Here is a 25,675-nt window from a genome sequence, read left to right on the forward strand (position 1 = left end):
CACCACAGGTGGCACAGCTGTACAGGGGGGGGCGCAAGGAAGACCAATCGCGATGGGCAATTTGATAGTTAAGGGCGTTTCTGCGGCTGCAGACGTGAATCCGGGAAGGTGTTGCCTTGCTTGCCAGGGTCAGGGATGTAACTGAGCGGCTGCAGAGCACCGTGAGGGAGGAGGGGGAACAGCCAGCAGTTGTGGCCCAACTTGGTACAAGCGACGTTGCTGGAAAGAGGGATGTGATCTTGCAGTCAGAATTTAGGGAACTAGGTAGGAAATTAGCAAGCAGGCCCTCAAAAAGTAGTAATCTCCGCATTACTCCCAGTACCACGTGCAAATGAGCAGAAAAATAGGAGGGTAAAGCCAATGAATGCCTGGCTGGAAAGATGGTACAGGAGGCAGGGCTTTAGATTCTTGATACATTGGGACCAGCTCTGGGGGAGATGGGACCTGTACAACCAGACAGATTGCACCTAAACGGAGCCGGGACTGAATTCCTTGCAGGGTGACTTGCTAGTGCTTTTGGGGAAGGTGTAAATTAACTTGGCAGAGGAATGGGAACCAGGAGGAAATACCCGAGAGGAATACCGAGGTGCACAAGACTGAGAGATAGTTGGCACTAGAGTAGGGATTAGTAAGTTATTATGTGGGGTCAGAGTAAAGGAGAAGGTAGTAAAGTCTGCATGAGGGTAAATGTGCATGTATGTGAATGCACGGAGTGTGGTAAATAGGATTGGTGAGTTACAGGTGCAAATTGGCGTGTGATGTGGCTGTAACAGAGACCTGGCTCAAAGATGGGCAGGGCTGGGTTTCAAATATTACTGGATATAAGGGGCTGCATTTTACGTGCCCCTGGTGAGCGTGTTTTCCGTGGGGGTGGGAGCACGTAAAATGGGGTGGGCACCCATCCCACCACCTTCCCCGCCCACCCCTGAGCTCAACCCCATTATAATTTATTCTGGTTGAAATCGGGAATAATGAGGAAACGTAGTCGGCAGGATTCGAACCTACGTGGGCAGAACCCAATGGATTTTGAATCCATCGCCTTAACCACTCGGCCACGACTACGAGTGTTCAACCCCATTATATGGGAGGCAGGCGGGTGCTGAAATTGGCAGCCCTCCTGCAATATTTAAATCAACAGTTAAAGGGTCAATTAGGCTTGTTATCAAACCAATTGACCATGAGAATGTGCTGTCCAGACCATGTGGGCAGCAGGGTGGGAGCGGGAAGCCCAATTTTTTAACCTGAAATAGTTAAAGAGCGGGGAGAAGGTTTGGGGGGTGTTCTTCAGGGACTGAACATTGCGGATCATGGGGTGGCCCCCCTTAGAGTGAATGCCCTCATCTTTCCTACCCGCTTCCTCCCTTAAACCCACTCCTCGTCCCCTCTCCCCCTCCCCCCCGTCCCCTCTCCCCCTCCCCCCCGTCCCCTCTCCCCCTCCCCCCGTCCCCTCTCCCCCTCCCCCCCGTCCCCTCTTCCCCCTCCCCCTCTCCCTCTCCCCCCTTCCCCCCCTCTCCCCCCTCTCCCCCCTCTCCCCCCTCTCCACCCCTCCCTACCTAAGCCCTGGTGAAAGAGGAGGTAATTAATATGCTGCAATGATTTAGAATTGTTACGGATGAGGTATTAGCTAGACGATCTATATTTGAAGTTGATAAAGCACCAAGAATGGATGAATTGCATCCAAGGATACTGAGGGAAGTGAACGTGGAAATTGCAGAGGCTCTGGCCATAATTTTCTAATCCTCCTTAGATCTGGGGGTGGTGCCAGAGGACTGAGGAATTGCAAATATTACACTCTTGTTCAAAAAAGGTGTTAAGATAAGCCCAGCAACTACAGGCCAGTCAGGTTAACTTCGGTGGTGAGGAAACTTCTAAAAATAACAATTTGGGCTATTAATAATCACATGTACAAATGCGGGTTAATTAAGGAAAGCCAACACGGATTTGTTAAGGGAAAATTGTGTTTAACTAACTTGCTGGAGCTTTTTGAAGAGGTGAGCGAGAAGGTTGTTGAGGGCAATGCTGTTGCTTTGGAGTACATGGACTTCCAAAAGGCATTTGATACAATGCTGCCTAACAGACTTATGAGCAAAGGTAGAGCTGGTGGAATCAAAGGGAAATAGTAACGTGGATATGAAATTGGCTGAGTGATAGGAAACAAAGTGTAGTGATTAATGGATGTTTTTTGGGCTGGAAGAAGGTTTGTAGTGGAGTTCCCCAGGGGTCTGTATTGGGACCCTTGCTCTTCCTGATATATATTAATGACCTAGACCTTGGTGTACAGGACACAATTTCAAAGTTTGCAGATGATACAAAACTTGAAAGCATGTGAACTGTGAAGAGGATAATGTAGAACTTCAAACGGGCATAGACAAGTTGGTGGATCGGCGAACAGGTGGCAGATTCAATTTGATGCAGAGAAATGTGAGGTGATTCATTTTGGTAGGAAGAACATGGAGAGACAGTATAAAATTAAGGATACAACTCTAAGGCGGGGGGTGCGCAGGAGCAGAGGGACCTGGGTGTATATGTGCATAAGTCATTGAAGGAGGCAGGAAAGTTTGAAAGAGCAGTTAACAAAACATACAGTATCCTAGGCTTTATTAATAGGGGCATAGAATACAAGAACAAGGAGGTTATGATGAACTTGTATAAGGGACTAGTTCAGCCTCAGCTGAAGTATTGCGCCCAGTTCTGGGCACTGCACTTTAGGAAAGACATGAAGATATTGGCGAGAGTGCAGAAAAGATTCATGAGAATGGTTCCAGGAATAAGGAACTTCAGTTACAAAGATAGATTGGAGAAGTTGGGACTGTTTTCATTGGAGAGAGGAAAGCTGAGAGGAGATTTGACAGAGGTCTTCAAAATCATGGGCAGGCCTGGACAGACTGGAGAGGGAGAAACTGTTCCCACTCATGAAAGGATCAAGAATGAGAGGACACAGATTTAAAGCAATTGGCAAAAGAAGTATAAGCAACACGAGGAAAAATTTCTTCACATAACAAGTGGTTATGGCCTAGAGTGTGCTGGAGGCAGGATCGATCAATTCATTAAGAAAGAATTAGACAGTTATCTGAAAAGGAAGAATGTGCAGGGTTACGAGGAGAAGGCAGGGGAATGGCATTAAGTGAGTTGCTTATTTGGAGAGCCTGTGCAGACTCAATGAGCTAAATGGCCACCTCCTGTGCTATAACAATTCTGAGATTCTGGTGTGTGTAAAGCCTCAGAAAAGAACCTGGGATCTGACTCGTTGCACACTGCTGTTGCATTTGAGAGGTTGCTATTGTTTTTGGATAATCTGCCAGTAATTCTCATAAAGTAATGGAGGTCTACAATTGAGGGAGGATGTGAGGCATAAAAGCTAACAGGATGATGAAAGCTATGCCTGCAGGTTATACAGAGAAACCTTTCATGCTGAGAGCAACAGACTTAATAGCATTGTCATGACGGGAGGAAAATGCTCACAGGCATTTTTTATATCCAGCTTCTGCCTTATTACATCGGAAAATACATATTGTACGATTCACTTTTTATAGATTACAGCCTGGACCAGTTTTGTTTCTTGAGCAGAATGTTAATGCTCATCAGGCTATGCCAGGCAGGAATTTCTCCATTGTCTGAATGATCAGAATCCATGGATATTGGATCCTAAGACTTGATTTTTTTTCTGTGCCAGGCTTCCTCCGATGTCATGCGTTCAGCGAAGCTGCACCTTTCCACGCCCAGTTTACCGGACTGCCTGGACTTGAAAAGTGTCTCCGTCCCCCTGACCGTAAAAGAAGATTACTTCCAGCTGCAGCAGGATTTCTGTTGTGTATCACAGAAAGGTAATGATGGGGATGCTCGTGAGAGTTTGGCCTTCAAGCACGGGTTCATCAGTCTGTCACCAAGATTTAAAGGGATGACTTGTGAAGCCAGCTGGAAATAAATTTGGCTTATATTCGCATCAATTTAAAGAGTTGAAGGATCATCAAAGCGCTGTATTTAAAATAACTTAAAGGTTTTAGAAACATAGAAAACCATAGAAAGTGGGAGTAGGTCATTCGGCCCTTCGAGCCTGCTCCACCATTCAATATGATCGCGCCTCTATCTCAACACCATACTCCTGCGCTCTCCTTTTATGCCTTGACGCCTTTAGAGCCTATAAATCTATCTATTCCCTTCATAAATATATTCAGTAACTCGGCCTCCACAGCCTCCTGCGGTAGAGAATTCCACAGCTTCACCACCCTCTGAGTGAAGAGGTTTCTCCTCATCTCAACCCAAAATGACCTACCCTGTGTCCTGAGACTGTGACCCCTTGTTCTAGACCCTACCCCTCCCAGTCAGAGGAAACAGCAGCCCTGTCAGAATTTTATACGTTTCAATGATAGGGTAGGTACTGAGGAACCTTTTCCTGTGGTGGGGGAAACCAGAACATGGGGGCTTTTATCTTAAAGTTGGAGTTAGGCCATTTAGAGAGAAATCAGGAAGTACTTCACACAAAGTAGTGGAAACCTTGAACTCTCTTCCCCTAAAGGCATTTGAAATTTTCAAGACTGACATTGATATATCTTCATTAAGAGGAACTCAAAAACAAAAAAAAGTTGGTAAAACTCAGCAGGTCTGACAGCATCTGTGGAGAGAAAGACAGAGTTAACGTTTCGAGTCCGATGGACTCTGTCTTTCTCTCCACAGACGCTGTCAGACCTGCTGAGTTTTCCCAGCGTTTTTTTGTTTTTGTTTCAGATTTCCAGCATCCGCAGTATTTTGCCTTTATTTCATTAAGAGGGATCTGGAACAAAAAAGGGTAAATGGAGGTGAGATACAGATTGGACATAATCTAATTGAGAGTTGGAACAGGCTCGAGGGGCTGAGTAATCTTACCCCTGTTTCTGTGTTACAAAGAAGTGTCCTTCACAGATGCTGAACGCATGCTCCCATGAGTAGGGAATGCAGTAGCCAGACTGGCCTTCTACCAGCGTGGCTTTTAAAAGATTTGTTGATGCCAACTGGCAGTTGTCCTGTTGTTGAAGCCTTCAATGTATGATCTACGGCACACAATCTTGTGTCAGGCACAGGCTTCCTGCCCACTAGCCTCGCTTCCTGATTTCACAGTTGTGGCTTATACTTTGATGTCAGGCACTTCCTAATTTTAAGTGACTCTGTCAGCTCTACTGGCCTTCCTGTCTGCCCCCAACCCACCTCATTCCGCCTCCGCCGCTATAGTGCTGAGGAGGGCGGAAGGAAGGCAACCAGCCTGGCAGGTTTTGCTGCAAGGACTGAAGACAGGAAGGAAGGGGTCTTACCTCCTTTAGTGGGGGTGGGAGGGTTGTTGGGGGTGTGGGGGGTTGGGGTGTAGCACCCCTGTGCCCATTGGGGTAAACCACCCCCAAGGTGGAACCCCACCTTTGTGCCTCCCTGCCTCCTTCCCCTACCCTCGTCCTCCTTTCCACCCCGCTCCTTGCTGGTGTCCCCAATCCCTGCCCAACCAAAATGCCCAGATTCACCTTCAAGTCCAGTTTCCATGTTCTTTCTCTCTGGGCACCGTGTCGCCCTGGCAAAGGCCACTACTTCTTGCTTCTGGGACCACAGAGCTGCCGGCCAATCTGATTGGCCAGCAGCCCTCTAGGGTCTGGGACTTCCTGTCCCTGAGGGGCAGAAGACCCACCCTCAAGTAATTAAGGCCGTTCCCAGTTTATTATGGCTGCAGAGCAGCCAGGTTTAAAGTCAGCAAAGTGCTGGCTCACCCTTCGACCAGGGGTGTTGGGGGAGGTGGGGGGGGGGGCGAACAGCAATGAATACATTCCCCCCCCCCCCCCCCCCAAAACCCCACCACCCCCATAAAATTCACCCCATGCTGTCAGCTGTCTCAATGCAATTGCAACACTCATCCACATTTTTGGCTATCATGTCTATAAGAAAGGAAAATAACTTGTATTTAACATATTGATCACAGACATCCCCCACGGGAAATTAATATCATCCATTTATAAAAATACCGTGTTGCTAAACCGGTAACAATTCCAAAACCAGAAGATAAGCCCAATTGAGAAGTGCTTACCTGAGTATTGCTGAAAAAAGTGACATGTTGAAGTTTTTCGTCTTGCACTCATCAGGATACTTTGCAAGAAACATAGACACTAGGAGCAGGAGGAGGCCATTCGGCCCTTCGAGCCTGCTCCGACATTCAATATGATCATGGCTGATCCTCTATCTCAACGCCATATTCCCGCTTTCTCTCCACACCCCTTGATGTTCTTAATATCCAAATATTTATCAATTTCTTTCTTGAATACAGTCAAGTTACCCGGCCTCCACAGCCTTCTGTGGTAGAGAATTCCACAGGTTGACCACCCTCTGAGTGAAGAAATTTTTCCTCATCTCAGTCCTAAATGGCCTGCCCCGTATCCTGAGACTGTGGCCCCTAATTCTAGACCCAACAACCAGGGGAAACATCCTCCCTGCATCCAGTCTGTCTAGCCCTGTTAGAATTTTATAAGTTTCAATCAGATCCCCTCTCATTCTTCTAAACTCTAGTGAATACAGGCCCCGTCGAACCAATCTCTCCTTATACAACAGTCCTGCCATCCCTGGTATCAGCCTAGTGAACCTTTGCCACACTCCTTCTATGGCAAGTATGTCCTCTCTTAGGTAGGGAGGCCAAAACTGCCAGCAATACTCCAGCTGTGATCTCACCAAGGCCTTGTATAACTGCAGTAAGACATTCCTACTTCTGAACTCACATCCTCTTGCAATGAAGGCCAACATATCGTTTGCCTTCCTATTTGCTTTCTGGATCTGCCTATTTACTTCCATTGACTGGTGTAAAAGGACACCCAGATCTCTTTGTACATCCAGATTTCCCAATATATCACCATTTAACTAATACTCTGCCTGTCTGTTTTTCACATCGAAGTGTATAACTTCACATTTATCCATGTTATACTGCACCGGCCATGTGTTTTCCCACACACACAGCTTGTCTAAATCACCCTGAAGCCTCCTTGCATCCTCCTCACCACTCACAACCCTGCCCAGTTTTGTGTCATCAGCAAACTTGGAAATATTGCATTTGGTTCCCTCATCCAAGGCATTTATATATTTGGTGAATAGCTGGGGCCCAAGCACTGATCCCTGCGGTACTGGTCACCGCTGATCAGCTACCACTAGTCACTGCCTGCCACCCAGAAAAAGACCCATTTATTCCCCCACACAGTTTCCGGTCTGTCAACCAATTCTCAATCCATGCCAGTATATTACCCCCGATCCCATGTGCTTTAACTTTGCCCACTAGCCTCTCAAGTGGGACCTTATCAAAAGCCTTCTTGAAATCCAAATACACCACATCCACTGGTTCTCCCTTACCTATTCTTCTAGTTACATCCTCAAAAAAAAACTCGAGTAGGTTAGTTAAGCATGATTTCCCTTTCATAAACCCATGCTGACTTTGTCTAATCCTGTTAATGCTTTCCAAGTGTTCTGTTACCATGTCTTTTATAATAGACTCTAGCATTTTCCCCACTACTGATGTTAGGCTGATTGGTCTGTAATTCTCTGTTTTTTCTCCCTCCTTTTTTTAAAAAGTGTGGTTACATTTGCCACCCTCCAATCTGTAGGAACTGCTCCAAAGTCTATAGAATTTTGGAAGATGATCACCAATGCATCCAATATTTCCAGGGCCACTTCCTTTAGCACTCTGGGATGTAGGTTATCAGGCCCTGGGGATTTTTCAGCCTTTAACCCCATTAATTTCTCTAGCACCATTTTTTTTTACTAATACTGATTTTCTTCAATTCCTCCCTCTCACTAGACCCTTGGTTCCCTAACATTTCTGGGAAATTATTTGCGACCTCTTTTGTGAAGACAGAACCAAAATATGTGTTCAATTCTTTGCCATTTCTTTGTTCCTCATTATAACTTCCCCCACCCTTTCTGACTGTAAGGGACCTATGTTTGTCTTCACTAATCTTTTTCTCTTCACATATTTATAGAAGCTTTTACAGCCGGTTTTTATGTTCCTTGCAAGTTTAGTCTCCTGCTCCATTTTCCCCTTCTTGATCAATCATTTTGTCTAGGATTGCCTGCTGTCTAGTTGGTTCCTCAACGTATTGATCTAAAAAAACCATGTACACACTCCAGGAAATCCTCCTCTATGTTATTATTGCTAGTTTGGTTAGTCAAATCTATATGTAGATTAAATTCACCCATGATTACAGTTGTACCCTTATTGCATGCATCTCTAATTTCCTGCTTAATGCCTTCCCTTACATCTCCATTACTGTTTGGGGGCCTATATACAATCCCCACTAACATTTTCTGCCCCTTGGCATTTCCTATCTCCACCCAAACAGATTCCACGTCATGATTTTCCGAGCCAATATATCCTTCCTCACTATTGCTTTGATTTCCTCCTTTACTAACAGTACCACCCCACCTCCTTTCCCTATTTGTCTGTCCTTCCAAAATATTGAATACCTCTGGATGTTCAGTTCCCATCCTTGGTCACCATGCAGCCATGTCTCTGTAATTGCAACTATATCATAACCGTTTATATCTATTTGCGCTGTTAATTCATCTACTTTATTGCGAATGTTCCATACATTAAGATACAATGCCTTTAGACTTGCCTTTTTAACCTTGTTAATCATCTTAGCTTTATTTTGCACTATGACCCCACTTGTTTTTCACTCTTGTTTTTACTGCCTTACACTTTTACTTCTTACTTTTCTGTCTTTTGTTTCTATCCTTGTTTCCCCCTCTGTCTCCATGCTCAGGTTCCCATCCCCCTGTCATTCTAGTTTAAACCCTCCCCGACCGCACTAGCAAACGGCCCCATGAGGATATTGGTCCCGGTCCTGTCCAGATGCAACCTGCCCTGTTTGTACTGGTCCCACCTTCCCCAGAACCGGCCCCAATGTCCTAGGAATCTGAACCCCTCCCCACTACGCCATTTCTTCAGCCATGTATTCTTCTGATATATCCTGTTATTTCTACTCTCGCTAGCACATGACACTAGTAGTAATCCTGAGATTACTACCTTTTGAGGTCCTACTTTTTAATTTACATCCTAACTCCCTATATACTCAGCTTGTAGGACCTCATCCCTTTTTTTTACCTATGTCGTTGGTACCAATATGTACCATAACCACTGGCTGTTCACCCTCCCCCTTCAGAATGCTCTGCATTCTCCTAGACATCCTTGACCCTTGCACCAGGGAGGCAACATACCATCCTGGAATCTTTTTTGCAGCTGCAGAAATGCCTGTCTGTTCCCCTTACTATTATACCCCTATCACTATAGCCCTGTCACTCTTTGTCCTCTCCTCTTGTGCAGCAGAGCCACCCGTGGTGCCATAGTCTTGGCTCCTGCTGCTTTCCCCTGAGAAGTCATCTCCCCCCAACAGTATCCAAAACGGTATATCTGTTAGAGAGGGGGACGGCCACAGTGGTTTCCTGTACTACCTGCCTTCCTCTACTCTGCCTGGTGGTCACCCTCTCCCTTTCTGCCTGTTCAGTCTTTACCTGTGGTGTGACCACCTCACTGAACGTACTGTCCACAATAATCTCAGCATCGCGGATGCTCCACAGTGAATCCACCCGCAGCTCCAGCTCCAAAATGCAGTTAGCCAGTAGCTTCAGCTAGACACACTTCCTGCATACATAGTTGCCAGGGACACTGGAAGTGTCCATGACTTCCCACATAGTGCAGGAGGAGCATAACACGGGTACAAGCTCTGCTGCCATGGCTTGCCTTTAGATTAAGCTCGTTAGTTACTCCCTTTAAAGAATAATAATTACGCTAGGGGCCTTATTCCACTCCAAACACTCCCACTACAGTCCAGAGTCCTCACCTTTTGTTTAAGCTAATGGACTGCAGCAGTTTAATTAGTAGAAAAAGTAGAAGTACTCACCTGACCCTCCTTATCAATCAGCCCCTGCCTCGCGTCACTTTTCGTGATGTCCTCGTGCTGCTTTCAGTCCCGAGCCCAGCTCCCACCCTTTTTAAATCTCCACTCTGACTCTCAACTCCCGCTCCTTTTAAATCTTACCAAGGCCGCCGCTCCACTTGCACTGCCTCCCAGTCCCCCAGAGTGGGACCACTAGGTGTTTTAATTGCTTTTTTCCTCTTTTTTTCAGCAATACTCAAGCCCTGTACTACCAAATGACTGAGTGCTAACTTGTCATTTTTCTTTACTATCCCAGCAATTCTAACTATTCTAATTCAATGCTATTCCAATATTGGCTTTCTGCATGGCACTGAATTATTTTAAAGTGTATTTAACTCTGCCCTTTCTCATGAAGTTTAATTCTTGTAAAAAGTGTGGTTTCCATAATGTTTCAGAGCTGACCATTCTAGGTGGGAACTGCAGTGCCGTGCAATGCTTGCTCCCCTCACCAGGTCATATAGAGCAACAAGGCATGGGCTAATCAGTGTTATTCTTTACATTGAGTTCCTCATCTTAGCCTGACAGTTGGGGGAAATTCCACAATGAAAGATAGATACGTCCTCAAAGTAAGGGAAAGAAAATTGCTAAGTTGCCAACTTCCACATTTTCTAGGGCCTGACTTGAGTGTTACAACAGCAAGAAGGAGCTGGGTCTACCTCACTCCCTCCCCCTCACTCCCCACAAGGAGCTATGGGAGGAGTGAAGAGGTTTGCACACATGAAACCTGGCCAAACATTTAAAGCAACAGAGAAAAGACCAATCACCTTCCCTACTCCGGTTACCATTCATTTAAGGACTAGGCAGCAAGTTGAACATGACGAGGTGGGGGGGGAAAAAAGAGTGAAAAGTTAAAAGGTTGCGCCCAGTTTAAAAGGTGAATGACTTCTGCACTTTTTTATCTCCTTTGCTTCAGTCCACTCGAGTTTGAAGTCCCTCTTCAACACCCTCGCAATTGAGAAGGAGAAACTAATGCAACTGTGGCTCGATAAAGAACTGGATCCCACTGCACCAGCCATTCAGATCACTAACCTAAAGAACGCCTTATCTGAGGTGAGAATATCTTTAGTCTGTCCCTTTGCTCATTTTCCTGTTGCACCATATCTGCACCCTGCTTTGCACACTTGCCTCGTCTGTTAAACCTCTTTCTGTTGCCTTTTCCTTATCAGATTCCTTTGTTAGCCTAAAGAATTTATTTTCAATTAACTGTTGCATTTGGAAAAGAATAGATCGCACTGCTTAACTGATGAGAGGGAACTTAGGAACAGGAGTAGGCTTGTGCCTGTTCCACCAATTAAGTTAGATGATGGCTGATTTGTATCTTAACTCCATCTAACCACCTTGGTCCTGTAACCTGTGATACCCTTGCCTAACAAAAATATTGACTCCAGCCTCAGCAGTTTTTTGGGGGGTGGGAAGAGAAGAAGAGTGTTCCAGATTTCCATTACCCTTTATGTGAAGGAGTGCTTCCTGCTATTACCCCTGAATGGTCTAGCTCTCACTTTAACGTTATACTGTTCTGGCTTCTCCCACCAGAGGAAAGAGTTTCTTTCCACCTATCCTATCAAATCCTTTTGGTCATCTTAAACACCTCATTGATGACTCGGTGGGTACAAGCCCTGTGCATTGAGGGACTGGTGCTCACTATCTCCCAAGTTAGATCTGTGCTGATCTGGCTGATCACAATTGGGGTAGCATTAGAGGCATTACCAGTTGACCTGAGCACTGATGGGGTGGGGGAGCGATGTCAGCCGGTTTCTTGCTCTTTGCCCTCTTGCAAGCTGTGTGTAGAAATATGTGGAGGATGTTGTCAGGTTTAGTCGTGATATTTCCCTGCTAGCACCAACCACCACCCACCCCACTCCCCTCACCCCCCTCACCCCCATCCCCACGCCCAAACAAAGGTCAGATAGACTACTGGATGCGCACTATCCAGGCTAACGCTGGTGAGGTATAAAAAAAAGCATTGGGTACTTGTGTATGAAGCAACTATCTTAGGAAGAGGAGAGGTGAATTTGGAGATTTGTCTGGGGTGTAGTATCATCAGACACTTGGACAAAAATAAAAATCTCTGGATGTTGGAAAATAAAAACAGAAAATGCTAGAAATACTCAGCAGGTCTTGCAGAACTGTGGAGAGAGAAACAGAGTTAACATTTCAGGTCGATGTCCTTTCATTGACTTGAAACATCAAATCTTTTTGCTCTCCACAAACGTTGCTTGACCAGTTGAGTATTTCCAGAATTTTCTGTTTTCATCTTCTGAAACTTGTACTGTCTATGTCTGATCAGGAGATCGAAACCCCTCCAATGCCAACACCACTCTGATTCATAAGCCTTGGATAATTTGGACTCTATCCTAAAGCCTATCTTGAAGCTAAGCTCCCTTGTGGCTAATCAATGAAATTAACCTATAGAATGTCCCTAGGTCATGTCTCAGAATGCTGATCTCCGGAATCGTCTGCACAGAATCCAGTGTCTGTCCAGTTTTACAGACGTAGTGACTGATCCACTGTCTCCTGTCAAAGCTGAAGAGGTAAACTTCTTATACTGAGATCTGGTATTGTTTGTGTTTCGTATTTTAATCTGAATGGGCAATCAGGTGGCATGTAAATCAATAGAGATGCGTGGTTTAAAGTATCCTTAAATTGAGTATATCCATAGATGGCAGGTGTACACCTCTCATGATCGTGTATTTTCATCGAACCCCATCAATATATCATCCTATTCCTTTCTTCCACTTGTGCTTCACTAACATTCAAAGGGACGCTAGATAGGTAGATGAGGGAGAAAGGAATAGAAGGATAGATTGATGGGGCTAGATGAAGAGGAGTGAGAGGAGGCTTGTGTGGAGCATAAACACTGACAATACCTGTTGGGCCAAATGGCCTGTGTTTGAACTGTTCACACACTTTGTATAAAACTGGAAACTTGTAGGCATTTGAAACAATCTTTGCAAGCTGCTTGTTGGCCGCCTTTTGCCTTTTCCAAGTTTGTGGGAAGGCAGTGGTGTCATTACATATTAACAAGAAGATGCTGCACAGAGATCAAGAGTTTCTGTTTGAGTGCTGATCTCCTGGGGTTCCATGTTTAATGAAAAGATATGTTTGAACCTCCAAGTGAGTCATCACTCCACGCTTCCCCAACAGTGATTTTCAGACATGCCTGATTCTCCCAGCTACGACTGTGTTGATACCACTCAGTATAAATAATCAGAGAAATTATTTAACAGTTGAATTAATGGTGAATATCCATCATTGTGGAAATTTTCAATGGATTTCAAAAGCAGGCTGTTGGATTATAAGGATTAACAACGTTGGCTGATCGTCACCCAGGGAATTTGCTTTCAAATCCAGCACATATTTTCCGAAGAATGTTATTTATTAGCTGCTGCTTCCTTTGAATGTTACTGTGAAGCCTTTTATCTGGCGATCATGATTGAGCTGTGTTCACATTGTTTACTAAACTGATTTAAGGCCAGTAAGATTTTTAGATGTCCTGTTGTGTTGGATATGCTTTCTCAAGCTACCCTATTATAATACGTTTTGAATTAAGCCATTTAGCAGCACATTTCTAAAATAATACTCCAGTATTTTTGTTAAGCAAAGAGGGCACTCTGACAAAGGGTGTTAATGCCATGTCAATTACTTTGTTAAGGTTAAGAGAAAGAGATGATGGGTATTAATTGTCTTTGAGCAGGATAACTAGGGGATAGCTGTGTGGGAGGAGAGCTGTGAGACTGAACAAGCCAATAAATACTCTCAATAAAGAAAAACTCTGTGTCTTGGTTTCAGCTTCACCAGGTAACTTTGATCCTGTTAACAAAGGGTCCATGTGTTGCTATAATAAGGATCCTGGAATGTCTACATGAAGAGAGGGAATTCGGTGATAAATCTCACGTTTCTCTCTGATGCATGGGAGCTGAGTTTAGAATCATTGGATCACTCAGCATGGAAGGAGTCCATTCAGCTCGTGTGGTGCCTGTGCCAGCTCTGAAATAATTACTAATTCTTCCCACTTAATTGCTCTTTTCCCATAGTCCTCCAGATTTATCCATTTCAGGTATAAATCCAACTCCCACCTGAAAGTTACTATTCAGTCAGCACCTGCCACATTTTCAGGCAGCACATTGCAGATCATCGTAACTTGCTGTATAAAAACATTTCTCCTCCTCCTCCTTCCTTTTTTTTTTTAGTAATGTTCAAAAGGGAATTGGATAGATATTTGAAAAGGGAAAACTTTCCAGCCTATGGGGAAACTGCAGGGCAGTGGAACCAATTGAGCACTTTTGCAGATTCAGCACAGGTACAAAAAGCCCCTTCTGTCCTGTGTGGTCTATGAAATCCGCGTTTAACCAAAACATGCTGTTCAAGCAAAAATAAGTATTTAGTTGCTTTTTTCATGCAGCAGAATTGGGGTGATTGTTAAGTATGTCTGTGGCTTGGTTCTGGAAGGCCTGCTTCAAATAATATAACATGGCCTGTTCCTGTGCCATGTAGCCTATTTGACCCAACCAGTCCACGCTGATATTTATGCTCCACTTGAGCCTCCTCCCATCCTTCCTCATCTAAATCTAGCATCAGAACCCTCTATCCCCTTCTCCCTCATATTCTCTTGTCTAGCTTTCCCTTAAGTGCATCCATACGTTTGAGGACTCTGTGTCTATACTCGATGGAGTTTAGAAGGATGAGGGGGGATCTGATTGAAACTTACAGAATACTGAAAGGCCTGGATAGAGTGGACGTGGGGAAGATGTTTCCATTAGTAGGAGAGACTAGGACCTGAGGGCACAGCCTCAGAGTAAAGGGAAGACCTTTTAGAACAGAGATGAGGAGAAACTTCTTTAGCCAGAGAGTGGTGAATCTATGGAATTCATTGCCACAGAAGGCTGTGGAGGCCAGGTCATTGTCTGTATTTAAGACCAAGATAGATAGGTTCTTGATTGGTAAGGGGATCAAAGGTTACGGGGAGAAGACGGGAGAATGGGGTTGAGAAACTTATCAGCCATGATTGAATGGCGGAGCAGACTCGATGGGCCGATTGGCCTAATTTCTGCTCCTATGTCTTATGGTCCTATGTCTTATGGCTTATGGTCTTATACAATCCGCTTCAACCAGTCCCTGTGGTAGCGAGTTCCGCATTCTCACCATTCTTTGGGTGAAAAAGTTTCTTCTAAATTCCCTATTGGATGTCTTAGCGACTAACTTATATCGATGGCCTCTAGTTATGTTGTTCCTCACAAAAGGAAACATTCTCTCTGTGTCCACCCTATCAAAACCTTTCATAATTTTAAACACTTCTATTAGGTCACCCCTACGTTTTTCAAGCGCAAAGGGACCCAGCAAGTCAGTCCTTTCCTGACATGTATACCCACAAGTTTCTGGGATCGTCCTTGTAAATTTTCTCTGCATCCCCTTCCAGTGGCTCTATGTCTTTTGTTTCGTAATATGGCAACCAGAACTGAATGCAGTACAGTACTCTTGTCATTTATTGAGGGGGTCGGGGGGGGAAAAGCAATGGCCCTTAGGGGGAATTTTTTGCGAAACAGAATAAATACTAGGAGTTGCTCTGAATGTGTTAAACTGATGTTTTCTTTTTCGAAACTTATCTTTAGGTGACGTGTAACCGGCCGCTGACCCATCAGCTGTCCTTGGACAGCAATGCATCACTGTCTGAGTCACACGTTGAGTTCTTCGATGCTGAAGATGTGTTGCTGTCAGCATGCTCTTCTGACAATGAGGTAAATGAGCTGGGGCCTTGTTTCCGTAATCTCCAGGAATGTAAGGGATCAAAAGATTTCGGCCTAATTCTTTGGTTGCGCAAAGGTTTTCTCCACAGTTATAGCTTGCTGTGTAGATGAGCCATGTGTCCCAAGGCAGCATGGGTTTTGACTCATGGTCTGTGCTTTATGTCAACCAAAGCAGCGATAAGCGCAATAAAACCAGAAAATACGGCCAACATTCTGCAGATCAGAAAGCTCCTGTCAAGAAAGAAACGGGCCTAGGTGTAAATGGACTTTACATAGACCAGAGTCTCCTGCCTTGCATCAGAACTGGAAGAAGTTAGAGATTTAATAGTTTTTGGGCAAGTATAGAGTGGAAAAGGGGGGTGGAAGAGAAAGAACAAAAGGGGAGACCTGTGATGGGTGCAGGGTAGGAATCCCTAAACGACTGAAGAAATGGTGCAAAGCTAAAGGGGGTCGGTGACGGGACAAGTAAAGAAACAAAAGAAGGAACCAGAGGAGGCGTCAGTGGTTACGGCAGAAATATTTCCCGCACCTGTTGTCTTAGAAAATGGGGAGGTGGTTACAACCTAAAGTTGTGGAAAGGGTTGAAGCTGGGAAGGGGTAAAATGTATAACTGAAAGATTAAAGGCTGTTTCTGGAACTTACATTGAACTTCACTGAAAGAGTATCTGGGGCAGAGAGGTCAGAGTGGGCTGGAGAACTAAAGTCGCTGTCCTGCTTGCGGACTGGATGGAGGAGTTCGACAAAGTGATGACTCGAGGATAAGCCTGTCATTGTTGCTGAGGCAACCTTGGGTTAGGAAAGGGTTAATGACCATGTCCCTTGCTGCTCTCTGATGTTTGTCGAAAAGCTTGCGTGTATTGGATGTCTCACGGGGACAGGATCGGGCTCGGGTGTAAAGCAGCTTTGTAATGGAGAAACCCGCTAACACTTGTCATCAAGGGTCATGCCTGACAAAACCAGCAGAAGAAATCTTTTAAGGAGTCAAGAGTGATGGGGTGAAAATTGTTGGAGAAATTCAATTAAGGGGGTTTAGGATTTTTTCCTTGTATTGCAAATCACACACCATCCTGACTTGAAACTATATCACTGTTCCTAGCACTGTGGGTGTGCCTACACCACATGAACTGCAGCGGTTCCAGAAGGCAGCTCACCACCACCACCACCACCTCAAGGGCAACTAGGGATGGGCAATAAATGCTGGCCTATGAACGAATTTTTTTTAAAATGATGGAGCGCAATTCTCTGTGTTTACTCCTTTGCCTCGGAATAGTATCGAGAACCTTCTTCATTCCTAAGTTATCTTGAATCACTTGTCTTCAAAATAGAATATGGCTGTGTTTTATGAAAAGATACTTTTAGAACCATAGTAACATCAGCATTTGAATCTGGTTTATGGTACAATATCAGAATAATAATCTCTTTAGAATTTTGAGTAGACGCTGGAAATGGATAAAAACATCAGACCTTAAAATTACACCCAGAGCTCACCCACCTGTAGCAGTTGGGCTCCCTACATTCACATGCGATTGTTATATTACGGGTAGGTCTCCAGAGAGTGACGCTTACCCAGGGGCCAGAGAGCTCCCAGCACTCTGTGTGTCCTCGAAGTATTCCACAGCTGCTGCTTGTGCCTGTTGGAAGCCTATGGGGGTGGATGGTCATAAAGCCATGGTGAGGAATGGTGGAATAATGAATAGGATGCCACACTGGCCAATTAGAGCTGGTTTTTTTTTGCTTCCCCCCCCCCCCACACAGTGTTTACAGTCATACTTGACACAACATAAAACTACGCTGCAAAATGATCCTCTCGATCTGGCAAGAACTTCTCTGCTGAAAATGCTTGACCCTTGTTGGGATATGGAGCCAAGGGTACCTTGTACCCAACTGGCCCGTCTTGGCGTGTGAATGTGTTTGACCATTACGGTCATCCTTGCTAATTCTTATCTGTTCCTCACACAGCAAACGCTTCCTTTTTGAGTTACTGAACTGCAATTGTGATAAGGAATCATGGCTGACTTTTTTTTTGCTATCAGTTTCCTCAGCCCAGGGTCATCTAAAGCTAGTTGGAACTCACCAAACGCAGCCAAATTAAGGCTGGCTAATTCGTACTGACAATTGGTTCTGTGTCTGTATGTCCCTAGTATCACTTTCTAAATGTATTTACTACTAAGATAGCTCGGGCTCTGACAGTTAATTGGTATAAGCATGACCTTAAATAACAAAAGAAACCAGGACACACACACTGTCTTTCTTTGTGTTTTGCATTGAGGCTGTGTGTATCCTCGTTGAATCTTACAGTACAGGAAGAGGCCATTTGGCCCGTTTGTTTTTGAAACATTTTTGGCCGTTTCCATGGTTAGAGCTCGATCAAAAAACCCCTCTCCATGAGTTCATTGGCATTCATTTGTAAACCTGTGATAAATCATAAAGCACTTTCCTTTGTCACAGATGTCAGATGATGATGATTCCACCACCAGTGAAATTACTAACAGTAACTCTGAGGAGAATCTAGACACTGTGGATGCATCCATTCAGGAACTGACAGGTTTGTTTGTGTTAAATCAGTAATATAAGGAATCATCTACAGCTTGCACTTTCTGAAATGTGTGCAAAGTAGCTACAAATCACTGCAGCGATAATATCCTGAGATCTCCCAGCGCAGTGTGTTATGTTCAACTACTGCTAGGAATGCCATGCCCTAGACCTCCATCCCATCCTCCTTCCTGATTCTGACTCTAACTTGACCTTCACAAAGTCTTCCTCCTAAACATTCAATCTCAGACCTTAGCATTCTGTCACTCTCTGTAAAAACACTCACCCATGTCTTTATCACCTCCACACTTTCTGCTCTCGTGTCTCAAGTCTTGCTTACACACACTTCAACTCATTTAGAATTCTCCACCCAGATGTGTGAGAACAGATTTTTTTCCCCCTCTTAGTTTTTATTTATTGTTTTTTTCTCTCTCTCGTTCCCCTGCATAAACTCCTGTCACCAACTGACTTCCATTCTCTCTCTGTCACTCGGTATCATTGATTTTCAAAGATCTTTCTATTCAGTTTCTTCCACAGCCTCTTCCTGCTGATCTGTTCAACCCAACGTCTCGGTGCCTGCATCGTCTGTCCTCCCAGTCCTGGTCTGTTGTGTTACCCTCTCCTATCCCCCTGCCCTGGTTGATCCTGTACAATACCAAGGGTGGCCCACAGTGAGTGCAACAACTATAGAGGCGTCCCCCCTGCTGAGCACTGTGGGAAAAGTATTTGCCCTTCTCAGACTGCAGATCCTGGCTGAACACATCTTACCCCGAAACCCAGTGTGGTTTCAGACTGGAAGATCTACAGTTGACGTGATCTTTGCAGTCGGGCAGCTGTGAGAGAAATGCTGTGAACCAGGGACACCTCTGTATATTGCCTTCATCGTTCCCATCAAGGCATTCAGCCATGCAAGGAGAGGCGGTCCATTTAAGCTGCTGGAGAAAATTTGTTATCCTATGAAGCTGCTCAGTGTGGCCTCCTCTTTCCGTGATGGGTAAGGTCAGCTATGATGGGGCAATGTCAGAACCCTTTGAGATCCACAGTGGGGTCAAGCAGTGTTGTGTTCTGGCACCAACACTCTTTGGCGTATTCTTCTCTTTGCTGCTGTTATATGTCTTCAGGTCACCTACACAGGACGTCTACTAACGTACCAGAACTGATGGAAAGTTCGGCCTTGCTTGACTGAGATCCAAGACAAAGGTGCACCAAGTCCTCATCAGAGAGTTGCTGTATGCTGCTGATGCCTCACTAGCATTCCATACTGAGGAACACCTGCAATGGCAAATAGACAAACACTGTCACGCTTATAAAGAATTTGGTTTGACCATCACAATCAGGAAGAGAAATGTCACTGTTCAGGATGTTGCCACACCGCCACCTATCAGCATTGACAATGTGACGCTGGAGGTTGCTGATAGCTTCACATATCTCGGCTCCACAATCACCAGCAACTGGTCACTTGGTGCTGAAATCAACACAAGCATCACAAAAGCTCCAGCTGCTGAGTAAGAGAGTTTGGAACAACAGCAACCTGACTGAGGACACTAAACTGCGACTCTGCCAAGCCTGTGTCCTCGACACACTCCTCTACATTGCTGAGACCTGGACAGCATATGCTAGGCCCGAGTAAAGGTTGAAGCTTCCGCCTTTGCTGTCTCAGACGTATCTTCAGCATCTCTTGGCAGGACAAGGTCACCAACTCCCAGGACCTGGAGGGTGCTAATTCCATCAGCGTACACTCATTGCTAAGCCAACAACGTCGGCGCTAGTTTGGCCACATTCATTGCGTGGATGATGATCACATATCCCAAAGACCTTCTGTACAGTGAATTGTGCACTGAATCATGATCTCCATATCTCTGCTACAAAGACACCTGCAGGCACCTGAAGATGGCAGACAGTGACAGTGACAACTGGGAGAGGGTTGCTGACGGCCATCACATCTGGAGGCTGACTGTTTGGGAGGTCACTGGAAGAGGTGAGCAGAAACGAAAAGCTCAGCTGGCTGAGAAGAGGACCCAGAGAAAATGGAGTCCAGTGAATCATGCACCTTCTTAGCCTCTAATGTCTTCCTCAGCAGCAGATGCAGAGACTGCCGGGCCAGAGTGGGGCTCCTGAGCCGCGCCAGGCGATGCTTAACCCAGAGTTGACCACCACAGCACACGCCATCGTCTTACGAGACAGAAGGCAGCCACTCACCTTACATCTGTGGGCTTTGGTTACCAACCCACTTGCCGGTGAAACACAGTTTCTCTGCATCTACTCTTATCAAAACCGCCCCCCCCCTTAATTTTGGATACCTCTAACACCTCTCCCCTTGACCTTCTCTGATCTAGAGAAAACATCAGGAGATTGAGACAGTTTACTGGACCTAAACACTGGGATTTTTAAGATGACAAAATAAACCACAAGCTGAAGGAAATGGGTGGTGCAGCACGTTAAGCTCTGCTGCCTTTCTACAAACTGTTTCTTGTAAAACCGAAAAAGCAAAATGAGGAACCAAGGTCTCCAGTTATGGGCATTGCTAAGATTGGAAGGAATAAAAGAGATGAGATTAGTTTGGCTGCGCTTCAGTTTTACAAATCTGAAGATTGTAGAGGGGAGGGGTGCAGAGTTCAAGTTTTACAGTCCTGGGAATGGACTTCCAGAGATATTTTTGGCCCCCTGAGTGAAATGTCCATTCTTACTGCGAAAACGCAACCAGTTTCCTGCTGTGGATCCAATCTGATTCGAAAACATGATGAGACTGACCCCTTGCATGAAGTGAATGGGAATAGTGCAGCAGATGTAAGTCCCACCCTGGCCCTAGGGAGGGGGGCGAAATGCAGGCCTGGTTGCTTGCAATGATAAGGGGCCCCTTCTCAGCACCAACATCCCTCACCTTTTGATGATCTGACAAAACTCCAGGTAAAGTATAGTAGCTAACCTGAAAGTACATTAATGCAGAGTGGAGAAATATTTTGTTTTCGGGGCGTGACTTCCCTCGCCTAAAACACTTGGATAAACTCCAGCAAGAATGAAGCTCAATGTGCAGAATCCCGAGTGTTACTGTTGATTGTTGAGCATTGTATGAAAGTGACCTCTTTTCCTTTTATCATTCCTTTACTTTGCTTCTCTCTGTCTCTCCCTAGTGACTGGGTGGGTGGAGGGTGGGAAATCCAGTATAGCATAAAACAGTATGCAGCCTCAGAGTGAAGGAGGTCTGGTGATCAGATGGATTTCTGTTTCTCTTCTGGGAAATATCTGCTTTGTTCAGCATCACCACCTAATGGTAAAGTTGAGATTTGATATTCTCAAGTTTGAACCCTCGTGTAATTTGGTGATTGCTAATCTAACCCTTTGTGCAAACTAAAACTTCATTTCCCATCAAAAGTATCAATCTTTTGATTTGTGGATGAAAAGAGAGTTGAATTCCCTTACTAGGAATGGGTTTTTAACTCGTACCCAGCTCTGCCTCACCGCCATTTGTCTCAACCCTCTGTTATCATGAGCCGCAACTCTATTCTCTTGCCCCTGATTTCATCATTGCCCCTGGCCACTGTCTCAAGTGGAACAGCGCTACAACCCACCCAGTAACTCGCGTTCCTCCAAATCTGGCCTCTTGTGCAAACCTCACTTCCCTCACCTCAATGTTGCTGTTGTGACTTCAGTTCTAAGCTCTGGAATTCCTTTCCTAAACCTCCCCTTTTCTGTCACTCTCCTTAAAGCCAACCTCTTTGAACAAGCTTTCAACCTCCTTTGGTTTGGTGTAATATTTGTTCGATTGCACTCTTGTGACAATGTTTAAAAGTGCTATGTTAATGCAATCCGTTGCTATATTTGCCACTAAGGGCGGTTTTCCCCCAGTTATATTTTGCCAATGCGTAAGTTAACGGATTTGCGGCCTCATCTACGTGAAGCTCTGTACCAGGACTGCAAATTCATAAAAATTAGCTTTGGAAACGTGGCTGTGAGGCCTGGAAATTTTCGTCAATTATTATGGAATTACTTCTGTTTCATTCAGTCAACAATGTGCAGAGAAGTTGGGGCATCACCTACAGATTGGCCAGAATTTTTCACTCGTCATGCGGGCAGGTGCCCGACGAGCTTGAGTGTAAAATAGCGCGAGATGAGGTGGGGCGAGTGTCCCAACTTCATCGCACACTCACGCGATATTTTGGCCAGAGGGTGAGCGCTAAACTCAGAAGCGTGTCTACCGACAATTAAGACGGTATCAAGCCCCTTAACAGCTCAATTAACTGGGATTTTTCACTGCCCGTCCAACGCTGCGATTGGTGGGCGGATCGGCCAGGCGGCCTTTGCATTTTTCAGGAAACCTCATCCACGGGCGGGATGAGGTTTCCGAGGTTAGTTTTTTTTTAAAAAAAGATAAAAATGTTTGGACACAGATTTCAGCATCCAGACGTTGAGGTGATTCATTCTGATACGTGGACGTCTTTTTCCGGATTTTAAATTCTGCCCTTGTTGATTTTAAATTCGTCCGTTCCCCGAGGCAGCTCTCTGCCTTCAGGGAGCTCTTCTCCCGCGCTCCCCCCGCCCTGACTTCAGCGCTCGCCCTCCTCCCGCCCCCATCCCGGCAGTGCTGAACCTATCACCGCGCCTTCTCGCGCTGGCTGGCCGTTTAATGTCCAGTCAGCTCAAAGCCGGGGCGGGTCGCGGGCGATGGTCCATTCTCCAGTCACCCCCCAGACCCGCCGATCGCAGCCGTCCATTGAGTGAGAGTTGGGAGGGATGATATAGATTTTCAATAGTTATAAACTAGATAAGTAGATAAGCAGCCAGTGATTGTTAGTGAAGTGAAAAACCAATATACCTGAACCTGGTTCATTATATTCCTCCCGTTTGTTTTAAGAAAACGGCAGATATAAGCTTAACAGAGGGAGCTTTCACCAATAACAGCTTACATTTATATAGCACCAAGGTGCCTCATTTGAGTAAGCAGCAAACCAGATTTGACATCAGACCATATTGGAGATAATAGGACAGGTGACCAAGCACTTGGTCAAAAGGGTATGTTTTAAGGAGCATCTTGAAGGAGAAGGGAGAGCCAGGGGAATGCAGAGACCTCGAAGAGTTGTAGGGCTGGGGGAGGTTACTGAGGTGGGGGAGGTTACTGAGGTGGTGAGGGGTAGGCCTCGGGGGCATTTCAGGCCAGAGGATACGCTCAAACAGCTTTGTTTCCTGCATTTAATAGTTTCTGAGTTAGAAAACCGAGACACGAGAAACTAGAATTAAGCTCTTATTTTTTTTTCCAAATTGTAAAACAGAAGATCCTCCGAGCTGCAGTTCCGTTGATGGGATTCAACGAAGGAAATCTCTCCCAGCCCCAGGCCCAAACCTGAGCAACGTCAGCCTGTGGAACATCCTGAAGAACAACATTGGGAAGGACCTGTCTAAGGTCTCTATGCCGGTTCAGCTGAATGAACCTCTGAACACACTGCAGCGACTCTGTGAGGAGCTGGAATTCAGTGAACTTTTGGACACAGCAAGCAGGACCTCTGACCCCTTTGAGCGCATGGTAAACTCGCTAATCTGCTCTGTGCTAACAAACAGCTGAGAGAGGGTGCGAACACCTCCTTCAAGTGAGAGGGACTGGCTCCTTTCTCTCACCACAGATATGAATTTAATTTATTTATTTATTCATTCGTGGGATGTGAGCATCGCTGGCAAGGCCAGCAGTGTTTACCGGGGTTGCAAGCGGTTGGGAAGGTCACCCTGTGGAATGTTACCTACAATCCCACTACTGGGGGGACTGTGAAATTCTGCCCTTGGTTTGGGACAGATGAGAATGACCAAGGTTCTGCGGTAATACTGAAAGGTGTCTGTCCCAGCTTGCTCTCCCTCTACACTGGCTCAATCACTGTTACTGCTTTCCTATTTTCCTGCAGATTTACATTGCTGCCTTTGCTGTGTCAGGCTACGCGTCAGCTTATTACAGAGCAAGGAGCAAGCCATTCAACCCTGTCCTTGGTGAAACATATGAATGTATAAGAGAAGATAAGGGTTTCCAGTTTATTGGAGAACAGGTATTTATTATCCCTACTGATGTTTTCTCAATTTTCTCTCCTAAAGGTGATGGGGCACAGTTCAGTGTTGTTTACAATCTGATGGTATCTCAGCCAATTGGCTACCTTTTTGTGTTTATTTTTTATTCATTCTTGGAATGTAGGCATTACTGGCAAGGCCAGCATTTATTGCCCATCCCTAATTGTCCTTGGCAAGCTGCCTTCTTGAACAGCTGCAGTCCATATAGTGTAGGTACACCCACAGTGCTGTTAGGAAAAGAGCTTTCAGGATTTTGACCCAGCGACAGTAAATGAACAGTGATATATTTCCAAGTCAGGATGGTGAGTGGCTTGGAGGGGAACTTGCAGGTGGTGGTGTTCCCAGATATCTGCTGCCCTTGTCCTTCCAGGTGGTAGGGATCGTGGGTTTGGAAGGTGCTGTTGAAGGAGCCTTGGTGAGTTGCTGCTGTGAACCTCGTGGATGGTACACACACTGCTGCCGCTGTGCCCAGGGGTGGAGGGAGTGAATGGTGAAGGTGATGGATGGGGTACAAGCCAAGGCTGAGACACATTTTGAGCCACTTGACTTTGGAAGATGAAATCATTGTCTCTGACCCTGTCGCATTCAAATTTGTGGTTTCCGGCCAGCGGAATTCGAAACCAAATAGGAACAGGGATTGTGTTTTGTTACTTTTCTTTCCCTCGCCTGTTCCTTCCTTCCTTCCCTCTCAGGCTGAGTAGCGCCACCACCATTCCCTTCCCAACGGCTGACACACCCTGGGATCAACTCACTGAGCGTCGGCAGACCAGAGACTCCACCGGAATCTGCCTGGCCTGTTTTCGCATGGGGCAGAATTTTGCCCTCGGCGCACGGGCTCGGCAGGGGCAGTCTGGAAACCGCCCGCGATCAGCACCGCACCGCGATTTCACACTGACGGGCCAATGAAGGCCCACCCAGCGTGGAACACAAGTGGCAGTGCTGAGCGCTGCTCGTGTGGGTTAGAGGGAGGAGGACCAGTGGGCCGAGCGTGAACTTCGGTGCGAGTGAGGCTGCACAATCTCCCCGAGGCCCAGAGCTGCCTCCGGGAGATGAGGCGCTGTTTAAATAAAAAATGAAAAAAATAAAAATGTCATAAAATATGTCCCCTCGTGTGACTCTGTAATTCAAGTGTAAAATTTTTTTTATAGACTTTTATTTGCTTTAGGAAACCCTCTAGATGAGGTTTCCTAAAAAGTGCAAAGGCCGCTTGTCCTCTTCGCCTGCCCAACAACCGTGTGTGTGGACGGGCAGAGTAAATTTGAATTTAATTACCGTTCTAATGGCTCTAACAGGCCTTTTAACTGTCGGTGAGCGCGCGCTGGAGTCAGGATTTCGACCCAGTGACAGTGAAGGAACAGCGATATGTTTCCAAGCCGGGACAAAATACTGCGGGACTGTGCGACGATGTCGAGATGCTCACCCCACGTT

General features: G+C 45.7%; 1 protein-coding gene and 1 non-coding gene across 5 annotated transcripts in view; one reads left to right on the forward strand and one right to left on the reverse strand.

Moving 5' to 3' along the window:
- Positions 1-25,675, forward strand: part of osbpl7 (oxysterol binding protein-like 7) — a 98,135-nt gene that overhangs the window by 58,618 nt on the left and 13,842 nt on the right. For all 4 annotated transcript variants that reach the window (XM_078529325.1, XM_078529326.1, XM_078529322.1 and 1 more), the window contains 7 exons: positions 3,674-3,824; positions 10,840-10,976; positions 12,350-12,457; positions 15,536-15,661; positions 18,119-18,215; positions 23,470-23,720; positions 24,091-24,228. In XM_078529325.1, the coding sequence (XP_078385451.1) occupies positions 3,674-3,824; positions 10,840-10,976; positions 12,350-12,457; positions 15,536-15,661; positions 18,119-18,215; positions 23,470-23,720; positions 24,091-24,228 (1,008 nt within the window). The remainder of the gene's footprint in view (positions 1-3,673; positions 3,825-10,839; positions 10,977-12,349; positions 12,458-15,535; positions 15,662-18,118; positions 18,216-23,469; positions 23,721-24,090; positions 24,229-25,675) is intronic.
- trnal-caa (transfer RNA leucine (anticodon CAA)) lies at positions 981-1,062 on the reverse strand. The gene has a single exon. It is a non-coding gene; the product is annotated as a tRNA-Leu (tRNA).

The sequence above is a fragment of the Cetorhinus maximus genome, chromosome 25 (genome assembly GCF_964194155.1).
Source record: "Cetorhinus maximus chromosome 25, sCetMax3.hap1.1, whole genome shotgun sequence".
Lineage (NCBI taxonomy): Eukaryota > Metazoa > Chordata > Chondrichthyes > Lamniformes > Cetorhinidae > Cetorhinus > Cetorhinus maximus.